At 36.6% G+C, this 12,669-nt stretch overlaps 5 protein-coding genes across 5 annotated transcripts; 2 read left to right on the top strand and 3 right to left on the bottom strand.

The window, feature by feature from the left end:
- Nucleotides 1–571: 571 nt before the first annotated feature.
- Nucleotides 572–2,360, bottom strand: PCOAH_00035850 (Uncharacterized protein; the record flags this gene model as incomplete). Its single annotated transcript, XM_020060376.1, has 4 exons — nucleotides 572–748; nucleotides 995–1,558; nucleotides 1,702–1,890; nucleotides 2,091–2,360. The coding sequence occupies 3 exons, from the start codon at nucleotides 1,871–1,873 to the stop codon at nucleotides 612–614; spliced, it is 873 nt and encodes a 290-aa protein (XP_019915836.1).
- Nucleotides 2,361–3,817: 1,457 nt separating this feature from the next.
- Nucleotides 3,818–4,084, bottom strand: PCOAH_00035840 (Uncharacterized protein; the record flags this gene model as incomplete). The annotated part of the gene is made up of 1 exon (XM_020060375.1): nucleotides 3,818–4,084. One exon carries the CDS (start codon nucleotides 4,082–4,084, stop codon nucleotides 3,818–3,820), a length of 267 nt encoding a protein of 88 aa, XP_019915685.1.
- A 1,019-nt stretch (nucleotides 4,085–5,103) lies between these two features.
- On the top strand, nucleotides 5,104–6,389 carry PCOAH_00035830 (AP2 family; the record flags this gene model as incomplete). Its single annotated transcript, XM_020060374.1, has 3 exons — nucleotides 5,104–5,305; nucleotides 5,533–6,052; nucleotides 6,251–6,389. 3 exons carry the CDS (start codon nucleotides 5,104–5,106, stop codon nucleotides 6,387–6,389), a joined length of 861 nt encoding a protein of 286 aa, XP_019915591.1.
- A 1,276-nt stretch (nucleotides 6,390–7,665) lies between these two features.
- On the top strand, nucleotides 7,666–8,810 carry PCOAH_00035820 (Uncharacterized protein; the record flags this gene model as incomplete). The annotated part of the gene is made up of 3 exons (XM_020060373.1): nucleotides 7,666–7,668; nucleotides 7,809–8,317; nucleotides 8,480–8,810. 3 exons carry the CDS (start codon nucleotides 7,666–7,668, stop codon nucleotides 8,808–8,810), a joined length of 843 nt encoding a protein of 280 aa, XP_019915926.1.
- Nucleotides 8,811–9,312: 502 nt separating this feature from the next.
- PCOAH_00035810 (Uncharacterized protein) lies at nucleotides 9,313–11,766 on the bottom strand (the record flags this gene model as incomplete). The annotated part of the gene is made up of 1 exon (XM_020060372.1): nucleotides 9,313–11,766. One exon carries the CDS (start codon nucleotides 11,764–11,766, stop codon nucleotides 9,313–9,315), a length of 2,454 nt encoding a protein of 817 aa, XP_019915771.1.
- Nucleotides 11,767–12,669: the final 903 nt, after the last annotated feature.

Below are 12,669 nucleotides of genomic sequence, written 5' to 3'. Positions count from 1 at the left end.
AGGTCCTTTTTATAACCCCTTCGCCATTGCAAAAAAAAAAAAATATATATATTTATTTCCTTTCGAATTTTCCCCCGCCGTTATGTCCGCAGTTTATATAACAGAAAAAAATAAAATAAAAAAAAAGATACGATAAAATAAAATACCAAACGCTAATACGCTGCCACATTAAAGGGTTAACTAAAAAATGGATGCAATTAAAAATATGAATAGGCTCAATATTCTAATTCGAATTAAGAGGGGATTCTAAAAATGGCACAAAAAAAAGGGGCGAAAAGGGAAACGCAGGTAGCAAACGCGGGGAGCAAACATGCATTACGTGGTTGCTATGCTAATTGTACAGGCACATCCAATTCGACGTGGTGGCGGGCTTCGTTCACATATACGAAAGCATACCGACGTCGTGCATGCACACATAAACGCACACACACACGTATAGGGAGAGAGGTACGAAAGTGTTGCGATGCATGCAGAACTGCACACATTGGTGATACCGCGAATGAGGCGTCCTAACTGCACGCTCGATTTGGATTCTTCAAATTGCAAGGAACGCGATGTTCCATGGGCTCACCTCCCCCAAATGTTCAACTGAATGTTCGACCCAGATTGAGCTATAGCCCAATCTCCCTATACTTGTACTTCATGATCGTCTGGAATAGCAGCAGCAGGGCGATAAACGTTATGGGGATGTAAAACGTCTGCTTCACATCAATGGAGGACAGCATGCTGATGGTCTGGCCGATGGAAACTGCAAAAAAAAAAAAAAAAAAAAAAAAATTAATAACGGAAGGTTATGAAGTATACGGGAAAACCGGTTTGATATGGACAGATAGGCAAACCAAACCGATGTGCCAAACGTGGAACAAACACACGCACGCGTATGTGACCGAACGGGGAATAGATTAACCCAAGGGGGTTACCTATGTACGGGCAAAAAATGCATATATATACACACTGACATGCATAAGGAGCAACTTCGCATGTGTGCACTTACCCAGGATAATCGTATTAGGCATGAGCCCTATGTACGTGCCCAACGAAAAGGGAATCGCAGGAAGGGAAAGGGACCCTACCAAAATGTTTACCAACGCATTTGGAAACACAGGAGTTAACCTTAAAATGGCAATGTAGAAAAACAAGTCAAGTTTAGTCTTAACCCTCTTCTTTATCTGCTCATCAAACTTATTAAGTGGCTTCCTAAAAAAATATTCTATGACTGTACGCCCATAATTCTTAAAAATAAAATACGTCACTAGGGGGGAAATTGTAGAAAGTAGGGAACAATAAAAAATGGAGAAAGCATAATTGTAAAACGCCCCAATTAGTATAGTTATGATACTACCCGTCCCTGTCATCCACCATAAGAATAAGGGAAAGGCTTGGTAAAAAATATATATTAAGGAGAGCAATAAGAGCAATATAAGGCTATGTTCATTTTTGTAGCAAATTAAAGAGTCATATAAAATTTTAATTTTCCCTTTGCTGTTCAATGTTATGAGATCTTTAAAATTTTTTGGAATCAGCGTTTTTAGTTTTTGCTTGCTTTCTGTGGTTAGGCCTACATGGAGGGATGCAATTGGGAGGAAAATAAAGGAGCATTTTGAGGGGTATGACACACACACATTTGCATTTACACGTGTGTGCATCTCTTGCGCACCGCTTAACCCCGTGTTGGCGAACCCTTCCAACCATTTGACGCACCCGGAATGAGATAAACATATATCGTAATCACCACAAGGAATGATACGAATATTAGGGAGAGGTAAACGAGGTGTAACTTCAGCTCTTTGCTTTTTACTTTTGGGAAGAATAATATATCAGTTTCGTTTCTCACATTTTTTGTTTTCTCTTTTTTCATCTTTACGACTTGCATGGTCTAGTTAAAATTGCCTGCACGTTAATGCGATACCGTAGGTGTGTGTGATGCCCAGGGGCGGTGCGGAAGCAAGAGCGCACTACGGCACATATGCGCATGTACCTATGCATGCATAGTATAACTCACGCGCTCATATATGTGTGTACGAACATATAATATGGTCCGCTAGTATGCGCACTTCCGCATATGCTGGCTAGCTTGTGCGAACTCCCACCTGTGTGCCTCCCCCTCTCGCTTGGGCTTTCTACGGGGTTCCCCTTTTCTTTCCGCTTCCTTCTATAGCTAGTAGTGTACTTGCGAGACGGTGCCTTGTCCCATAAAATAATCACGTAAATCTTTAAAATGAAACAAGCATACGAATGTGCAGTTAAATAATTCGCTTAGCTCCTTTTATAAGGCATTTTCAATTTTTATCAGCTTGTACACAGAGAAGTTCTCTTTTGCATATCACACGCATGCAATGTGCCTCCCCTACTTAGCACATATGCTGTATATTGGGGAATAATTTTTTTTTTTTTTTTTTTTTTTTTTTTGCGGAAAATATTTTTTTTTTTTTATGCTTTTCCAAAGCGTTGTGAGGTTACTAATAAACCCGTGCGTTGCTGGCGCGAGGTCCACAAAGGAATGAAAAAATAGTTAGGCACCACTTGTGCTGGTGCCATGAACAAGTCGCATAATAATTTTCCGTCCAGGCACCAACCCTTTTAGATTTTTCATTTTTCCTATTTGCATGTCTGCATTTTTTTCCCTCCTCACCATCCATGGTGCTGCCATCTCACGCTTACTTTTCGTGCAGGTGAATGGTTGCTCCAGTCCTGGGGTACTGGACAATGATACATGTTCGATCAAGCGACGGTCTTTCCTGAGAGGAAGTTCCGGCGCTTTGCGTGCTCTGCGATTTTGTGTAACCAAATTGTTGGACGCGTGTCTGTGTATATTGTCCTGTCTTTTCCCTTTTATATTTTTGTTTTCTTCCCCCATGCATGTCAACTCGTTTATGCGACCATCTGTAGCTGGCAGAATTTGCATTTCTTCCGCTCATACGTACAACAGTATGCTATATGTACCTCTGTGTGTGTGTATTTTTTAAGCGATGAAGACGTACTGCAACTCTTAATTACTGCCCAAGTGGGTGTCTTCCCATGGTTTGGCCTTTTTTCCCTTCCAAAAAAATGGAACATGCTGCGCAATAGGATTGATGTCCTGCGCCAACCGCGCGAAACGCGTCCCCCGCAGTTGCTAGCTTTTAGCATTATTAAAATTGAGAACGTTTTATTATTATCATTTTATTTTTTTTTTTAATTTTGGCTGTTTATGTTTATCACATAAGTAGGTAAATTTTTCAAAGGGAAAAAAAACAAATTATTCACAAATGCTAAAAGGAAGGAAGTCAAAAACAACTTTGCCATGTGACAACGCTCCCCATGTGCTTATACACTTAGGAGAACGTGTGTATATATATAAACATGCATTTATTTATAAACACATTGATTGGCAATTCCTTTTCAAACGTGCCATTTTCCATTTGTGCGAAATGCAAAATGGACTTGATAACAAAAAAAAAAAAAAATGAAATAAAATGAAAAAAAAAATGTGTACACCTTTGAACAAAGATCCCCCTTGTGTAGCAGCCGAAAATGTGCAAATTACGCATTACAAATATGTACAAATGGACACGTCAAATTGTTCCCTCTTCTCCGTGTGCGACGTTGTAAAATAATTGTACAGAACACTTCTATTTGTGAATATAGACTCCCCTTTTTCTTTCAAAACGGTACCCGCATTACACCTTCTTGTTTGAAAAGAACCTCCTCTTCGCACAGACCTCTCATTCGTGTGTATTACCCATGGCGCAACAGTTCTCCACGCATACGACTGTATGTTTACACATACACACGGTATACTGGTGCCTTAAAATGGAAAACTTGCATTTACCGATTTTTATCCACCCTTTTCTTCCGAATCATCCTTCATGAAATAATCAAAGAGCGAAAATATTTTGTTAAAAATGTAGTAATAATTTGTGCCTATGCAAATGCCTATTACTAGGCCTATGACTAGTCCAGTTGAAAACCCCCAAATGGATTTTGTTGCTTCCTTTTCTATTTCGTCCAATTCTTTTGACGCGAAGTAGTGGCTCAAGGACGCTCCGCCCAGGAATAACGCTGGTAGGTAAAATGCATTTCTCCTCAGGAATCGTTTAGGCATATTTTTATTTTTTTATTTCTGCCAAGGTGGACGGGCGATCTTTGTCTTCCTCTTCCTCTTCGTGCAGGCAAACGCGGGTGCGCACGTGAAGCATACGCAACATACGTTCATATGCAAATCTGTGTGTGCTCCTCCGTTTGCTTGTGCAGTCTTAACACATTCTCAGTAGTCTTCCCCTGGAGTCATACTTCAAACGTATATCACCGTAAAACAAGATGGCTTCACTTCAAATTCATAATTTGGGAAGGTATCTATCGTAAACACTGCCCATGTATTACGGGTGTGCCTTTCTCCTCATAAAACAAATAAAAAGAAAACATTATTCACCTTTATAAAATTACATATATTTCATGTGTATGTAATGCATGTATGCATTATTTTCCTGGTCATTTAAAAAGGTTTAACTTGAAGGAAAAATGTGAATACAAAAAATTGTCCATCCAGAGGAAAATTTTTTTTTTTTTTTTTTTTTCTCTCATTTTTAAAAATTCGAACTAATGTGCATATTTGTGTGGCGCACATTATTTTTCAATTTACGAATCGAGAATTTACAATCATTTAAAATTTTACACAACTTGGCGCAATTTGCACCAGAAATGTGAATTACGAAAGAGAGCAAAGAAGCGAACACGTCCCATGTAGCAAAATAATACTGACGCGTTTGTGCTGGTGGGGTATGTGTATACTTGCGCTTTTACCACGTTTTATTGTGTCGCTCGGCTTCTTTTTTTTTTTCCAATATGTAATCCCTTTGTTCTATTTTTTGGTATACCAAAATGTACATTAATGAGCAGGCACAAATGCATAAATAGGCAAATATGCAAATGCCCCAATACTCCTTTGTGTACGTTACAAGTGGCAAAGTGAGAGGCCACGAAATACCGGCAAAATAAAATAATTCGAACAAACATAAAAATTGGGATATTGAGGAATTTTTTTCTTTTTTTCCACGAACAGCGCAGATAATGACACACCGCATAATTCACGAATTTAACTCCTTTTTGTAACTCTCCGAAAAAATGCTTAGAACATGTATTATGCGCAGTCATCCGGTTCGTACAGTCACTAAGAGAAACATCTATACAGCAAACAGGGAGCAGATATCACACAGGAACATTTCCAACTTAGTGTTATGTTATGCACAGCCGCAGTCACCATTTGGACATACATTTCTCAGTCAAAAAAAATTCTTCGGGGTAAAAAGAGTTGTTCAGAAAAGAAGTTAGGCTAATTTGAATGCAGCTTGAAAACTGTATCTGCATATTAATAAATGTAACCGTTGTGACAAGCTTGTATTTAACTTCTACACCTTAAACGTTTCAGTTAAGACGGAAGGGGAAATACAAAGTTGAACAGCCGTCTGTTTTGCCGTGCATGTCTGTCTACGCATCATGAGAGTGTGTACATGTGTGTGTCACGTATTTTTCCCCCTCCCCCACATTTTTCAGAGTACATGCTAAAATTAATACAACCACACCAGGAAAAGTTTGACGCGGAAAAATACAAAACCTTTCTGGAAAAGGAAAACCTACGTGAAAAAATTGACGTAAACAACATCAACATCGACAATGAAAAGGAAGTTGAATTATATGAAAATTATTTACTAAATTATAAATACAACAAAAGGGAAGTTGAAAAGAATGCACCCCTGCCGTTGTCCCTGTTGTCATCTTCCTTCATAAGAAGAACCATTTACTCTAACAGGGAACACGTTTTAAAGAATTTAAAAAACATTAACTGGAAAAAGTATTGTTGCAATGTCAAAGGTGTGAGGTGGCATGCTAGTGGGGCATGGCGCGTCTACTTCTCTAAGAGAAATTACCAGCATAATTTTTTTGTCAAATGTGACTGCTATTTTCGAGTGAGTATTTACGGTTTTGAAAAAAGCAAAGAACTCGCCGTTCGGTATAGGAAGAGGTTGGAGTATGAGTACATATTGCTCATGAAGCGCTGGAAGGAAATCGAAATGTAATAGAAAAAAAACAAAACGAAAACGAAAAAATCATGAAAGAGCAAAAACAGCAGTAAAATTATTATAGCTGATTAAACCTCCAGCTAGCCAAATTTGTGCAATTTTTTTTTTTTTTTTTTTTTTTAACGTTCATGTAAATATGTGTAAATTTCCTACATGTTCATAATTTTTTTCAAATTTCATCACCTACTCAGGGAAAATGCTAAAAAGAGAAAAATGATAAAAGAGTTCAAAAAGAATAACCGGAACTTTGATCAGGAAGAAGATAGTGAACAAAATGACGACGAAGGGTACTACAAAGAAAATTCAAAACGCCAAGACGTAAACTATTAAGTGTGTACACGCCAATAGTTGTTGGAACTTGCAGGATAATGTTCAAATAATATTATGACAAAAGGATGAGTTTCATTTATCACTATATTTGCTTTTAACTTTATTTGCGCTCTTTCCATATGTGCTAATTCAACTGGTTATATTGTGTTAACCGTGAACATGTGTTTCTTCTTCTTAGGCACTTTTATAAACAAAATTTGTTTTTTTTTTTATTATACACTTTTTAATTCATTTCACAAATTCACTAAATTAAATTAACATTTGCTAATAGCTGAATTAATCTACATATAATTTGCCTCCTCTTTGGACCACTTTAGGGTGTAATTTAAACTCCAAAAGGTTTAAATGGTCTTTTTTTTTTCCATATGCGCAAAAACGATTATATATATGCAATGAGGTTCATAAAATATAAAATAGTAGAGTTTTTATTCCCTTCCCCCCATCCCCTAAATGAAGCTTCTGCAAAAGGTTTGCGCAACGCAAAATTGTGAAAAGGAATTTGGAGCACATAAGCATGTTTACACTCTGTTCTTTTTTTCCTTTTCGCCCGTGTAAAATTGCTGCTTGAATGTTATCAACAAATTGTAAAAAAACAAGAAAATCATTTTAGCCTTTTTGAAAATGTTGCAAATGAATGCACAAAAAAGGTCATGCATTTCTTTTTTGCACCTTTGTTATAATTTAATAGTTTCATTATTTTTTTTTTTTATTGAAAAATCGCACGTTAATTTCACGCAGTTAAAAATACCTAACAAAAATGCGTAGAATGTGAAACCGCTCTACGTTGACAAACCGTCAATTAAAAACATTCATTTGAAGGAAAGGAAACTGTAACGAGATGAAAATAAAAACAAAAGCCGACGAGCGTGTAAAAATATAGTTCCCACTTTTGCTCTACGTTATTTTATCTGTGTAAAATAACTAAATTGTGCTCCTTTTTCATGCAAACTTTTTCTTAATTCCAGGCGCAGAAACATTACTCAATTTAACAATTTAACCGTTTATATTTTTCGTAACATTGATACGCCCCACATTACATTTTTTTTTTTTTGGGTACCTTCGAACGCGAATACTTCCAAGCCTATGTGAACATGTGAGTATTTATGTAAACGCAAGTGTTCCCCCCCAAAAAAATAACTTTACATTGGGAACTTACCCTTTCGCAAAGAGAACAGAAAAAGATACGTTACTTTACACCACATATACTTCACCAAGTGGGATTTACCCTTTTGAATAAGTTCCCCCCAAATGTTACGTTGACTGTACTTTATAAATTATGGTAAACATAGAAAAAGAGATGACAAAAGAGCGCTACAAGGGTTGGCCTTTCTGAGCCATCTTTTCGTCCCTCCCCCGTGTGGCCCATTTTTAATTTTCACCTGACAACACACCGAATATATCACCTTCCCCCCCCGTCAGTTGCGGCTAAACAATGCAAGACTTTTTTTCAAAAGTAAAATTCGATTAAGTGGCGGCAAGCAGCATCCCAAATGGGTTGTAAAGGACAAAGAAAAGTATAACATATATACGTATGATAATTCCTATTATGGAGAAAACTTCCGGTATAACAATTTTATCCTACATTTAAGATCATACAAGTACTACATTGACTACATAGTAGAGAACGTTTACAGATCTGTTAAGAATTGTGGAAAATGTTTCTTTAATCCTTTGAAAAATATTATATTAAAACACAACCCAGATGTTCGTTACCAGTTAGTAGCCCTTATGGCTTTTTTCGGAACCACGTCAGCCATAACATGCTACCACAATGGCATCTACCAGAACATTATTGACGTAACAAATATGTTAGAGTTAGGCGTAGTAGATGACATGAAGGACAACAGTTTTTTCGACACGCAGAGCGAAATGCAGAACAAAAATATCGATGATTATAGTAAGGACCATGAAAGACTGAGTGACTTGTGGTAGGTTTCGTTTGCACTACATTTACATGTGTGCCTATGCATATATGCCATTGTGCACCCCTTGTGTGAATAAATTTTTCCCCGTGCATACCACTAAAAATGATGTGCAATTTTTGCGCAAATGTATTGCCCATGTTTTACCCCTCTTGCCTCCATCATTAGGGAAAGGGCACTGAAGGACGCGACGCAGAAAAATAGCTTTGATCAACTGTGCAGCTACCTAGCCATAGAGGATGGTGAGCCCATAGTAAACTTTAAGCCGAAGCATATCTGGAGATATAACATGATTCCCTATGGAGAAAATAACCCAGACACGAAGACATTTGAAGTTCCTGCACACGAGAAGCCCTTTAGATCCTTTGCATTAAACTTTACATATAATAATCTGTCAGGAAATTGGGGAGATTACATTGACAGGAGGGACAACAAGGGATCTTTGCTAAGACCGTCAAGGTACATGTTCACGGATGTAATAATACCCGCCACAAAATAATTTTAAAAACAATGGAGTTGCGAAGTTGCGTGCGTTTACACGAGTGCACGTGCGTGCGCTGCATATATATATGATGCACACCGCATACATGAAACATGCATTGCACATGTGTGTACACGTGTACGCCTTTTTTTAATAAATAGAAAAAAATTATTAATTTGAAAACGATATAAAAAAAAAAAATTATGTCATGTGCGAAATGAATTTGCTTTAATTCCTTCATTTAGCGAAAATTAAAAAAATGCAATTAAAAAAGAAATCGAGTTAAATTAACCACGACATTTTGTACACGGTTAAAAAGTTGAATGGGTACGAATGAGATTACTATAAAAATCAGTTCGGGTGGGGGTGCAGTCATGCACGGTGCGTGCCCTACCCTACGCATACACATGTACACACACATATATACATATACACATACATATATATATTACATATACGTACGCATGCGCATGCGTAAATAGACGTGTAATGGGCCTCCGCTCAACCCGGGCGGCTCCACCTACGGAACGTAGTTGTTCGCATTGTAGAAGTTCCCATTCGGATATACTCCGTCCATAGGTACTGGTACCGCCCCGGGGTACAATGGATTAAAACCATTTGGGGGAGGCATTTCATTAAAAGGGGGGTAATTCATCATGTATGGAACATTTGGTACAACTTGCTGTGCATACATGTTAAAATTACCTTGTTCGTTATTCTGCATGAAATTATGCTGGGGATTCATATTTTCTGGTAATTTATTATTATTCCCGTTGAATGCCATCATTTCAATGGGATAAGGGGGGGGAACAGGGACACCCATAGGCATAGACATAGGCACAGGCACTGGCATTGGGACGGGCATAGGCATGTTGCTGCTTTCGTAATTCATATTATTGTAAAAATTTTGCATAGGGTTGTTCATAAACGGTTCTGGTGCATTATTAAAATTCATATTTTTGTTTTGACAGTAAAAATACGCATTGTTATTTAAATCTGGTTGATTGGGATAACCATAATTCATGTTAAATTTATAGGGGTTATTATCGAAATTTTCCTCTGCACCTAGATGTAGTTTTTGCTTTTTACTTTCGCTTGTATTTATATCGTCTAATTTTCTTTTACAATCTAGGTTCATGGAATTTAAGACAGACTTCAGAACGTCGTCAAAATTTTTATTTTTAATTAATAGGTATTTTGAAATTCCCCTATGAACCCAGGGTAGTTTGTAATAATTATCATCATTGATATTTGCCGCTTGGTCGTATATATAGTTATTATCGTTTACACTTTCAAAGTCTACTGGAAATTTGCTATTCATCACGTGGTCAATAAAGCCACATGGGTTTTCATAAAAATTTGTGTAACGTAACCTTAAGCTATTTTTCTGTTTAATTTTACATAAGATGTTTATAATATCCTCATCCATGCTGTCTATTTCGCTTTGTATTCCATTTAGCTTTTCAAATATAGAAATTGCTGGAGAATTTGAATTTGCTCCTTTTTTATCACTGTCCTTGCGCGATAATGAGCCTTCTTTACCGGACCGTTTGTCCTTACCTTTTTCTTCACACACGTTTTTTTCGCCCTCCCCCTCGGCATTCTCACCATGGGAATTTTCCTCCCCTGATGCATTTCGATTCTGTTCGGTGCTGCTCTTCGCCTCAATGACTTCTTCCCTTTTGTCCTCTTTTTCATCAAACTCGTCTCCTTCCTTGCCTTCTTTGGAACTCCTCACATTTTCAACATGACATTTGCTCATCTTATCCCCGCTGTCATCCTTCGTTTCATTCATTTTCAAAAACTGTAACAGATCACTGAGGTGATGTGAATCCAGAACAAATTTTTGAAGCTTGCCACCTTCGAAAGATACGAAGGGTTCAAAAACGTCCACTACGATATCGTAGATGCTCTCCGATTCCTCTTCCTTCTCTAGATCAACAACGTGCTCTAGAACTATTGGCTTTTGAATGGACACATGTTTCTGTAAAATTCTGGGAAGATCACAAAATTCGTATTCATCTACTTCTAACACGTCTCTTAACACTTCATCCGTTTTCATAATCCCATTCGAATCAATTAATTCCTTCTCTAGGCTATATTCATAAATACGCTTTATAACTTCCGGCATGGTTTCTTCGGGGGATTGCATAAAATTCTTTAATTGAGGGGAAAGTTCGAAAAATGGTATTTTTTGGTCTAAAAATAGAAATATTTTAATTGTCTCCTTTTTTTTTTCATTCACTATACGACTAAATGTTAGCTTATCACAATCGTAATAATTTTTATTATTCTTATCATATATAATGGTTTCTTTGTCTCGCATAACCATGATGGTTGAAAAGAAGGAAGTAAATTTCATAACAGTGGTGTTGCAATAATCTATCTGCTCATTCCTGTCGGATAAATCACCGATGTCTGTGCCTGAACATTTGCTGTCCGCATCTTTCGTTTTTGTCCTACTTTCGTCTACTAAATGGCTCAAATCGTTACCATCATTTTTACTTGCGTTGCCTGGGACTGTATCCACACCAGGCGAATCAGCATCATTATCGTATTCATTTTCATCGGTATTTAAAATATAACCATGAATGTTAAATGTAAAAGACGAGGGAGAAGCATACTTGTAAATATTCTCCGAATCTGGTATTTCAATATCAGCTGGATAATTCACTTCTTTCTCGCCATCATTGAAAACGGTGTAGATGTGAACCCTCAACCTACGCCTTACCTTTTCTGTCTTTACGGTTGATGAGAATGCTTCATTAATGTAATAGTTGCTCATGTCAATACATCTATTTATCTCCCCTTCATACTTCACCAACGTTTTAATTAAATTGTAGTTTTTTTCGTCTACCTCTTTAACCGTCCTGGTAAGCACTGTGTTATATAAATTCTTAATAACATCTTCCTTCTCATAGTAGTTACTGTCAGCAAACATGCAATTCGAATTTAAACGATCTATGGGCTCCATGTATTCTGTCGAATTGTGTGCCGCCGTTCCAACAGTAGTTTATACGCAGAGGGGCGTACCAAAACAAAAGATCCAAACCAATTTTCGTAAATCCTTCCGTTATCTTCGGATATTTGATTAATAACATGCAAAATGATGCTAACAGGTGAGTTATCCATTCATTGAAGTTTTGCAATTTAAAAGTTAAAATTAAAAAGTTGAAAAAAAATAAAACTACCTTTTTAAAAAAAAAAAGGGGGGTTGGGAAAAAACGCTTGCATTCATTTTTGTACTAACTTTTAAAACTTTAAACCTTAAGAAACACAAAAAAAAAAAAAAAAGTCCACTTAACAAATTCCATAATTTATACTTCTTAATGGTAACAAATAATGAAAAATATATATATCCTCACAATTTCACTTTTTACATACAAAAACAAAATCTCATAAATAGCTGTACTTGAATGCAAAATCAGATAGAAAAAATGCTCATTAATTAAACGTGAATGTGAATGTATATGTTATGTACCATAATACATGCATATGCCATTTTACAATCCAAATGGTTGACCATTTTTAAGAAGAAAAAAAGAAAACCCCCCAAAAAATTTGTAAATATGCTGTGCTATTCCCAAAAGGAAAAAAAAAAAAAATATACCATAGCACAGATAAAGGAAACGTGCATAAAAAAAAAAAAAACTTATAAAAAAAGAAATAATCAAAAAGTGGCCTGCCCCAAAATTATATCTAAAACCATAACATCAAAAAAAAAAAAAAAAAAATAAATTTTTTTTGAAATGATGCTTTCACCAAATTGGGACCAAAAACACCCTTTTTAAAAAACAGTACAATTATATCAGCACAGACTTGAAAAGTGAAAATAATTGTCCAGGAATATAATCCTCATGGGGAAAAAATTCTGAAC

This window comes from Plasmodium coatneyi, chromosome 11 (genome assembly GCF_001680005.1).
Source record: "Plasmodium coatneyi strain Hackeri chromosome 11, complete sequence".
NCBI lineage: Eukaryota > Apicomplexa > Aconoidasida > Haemosporida > Plasmodiidae > Plasmodium > Plasmodium coatneyi.
Note: the sequence above shows the minus strand (reverse complement) of the source record. Positions and strands in the feature narration are given on the sequence as shown.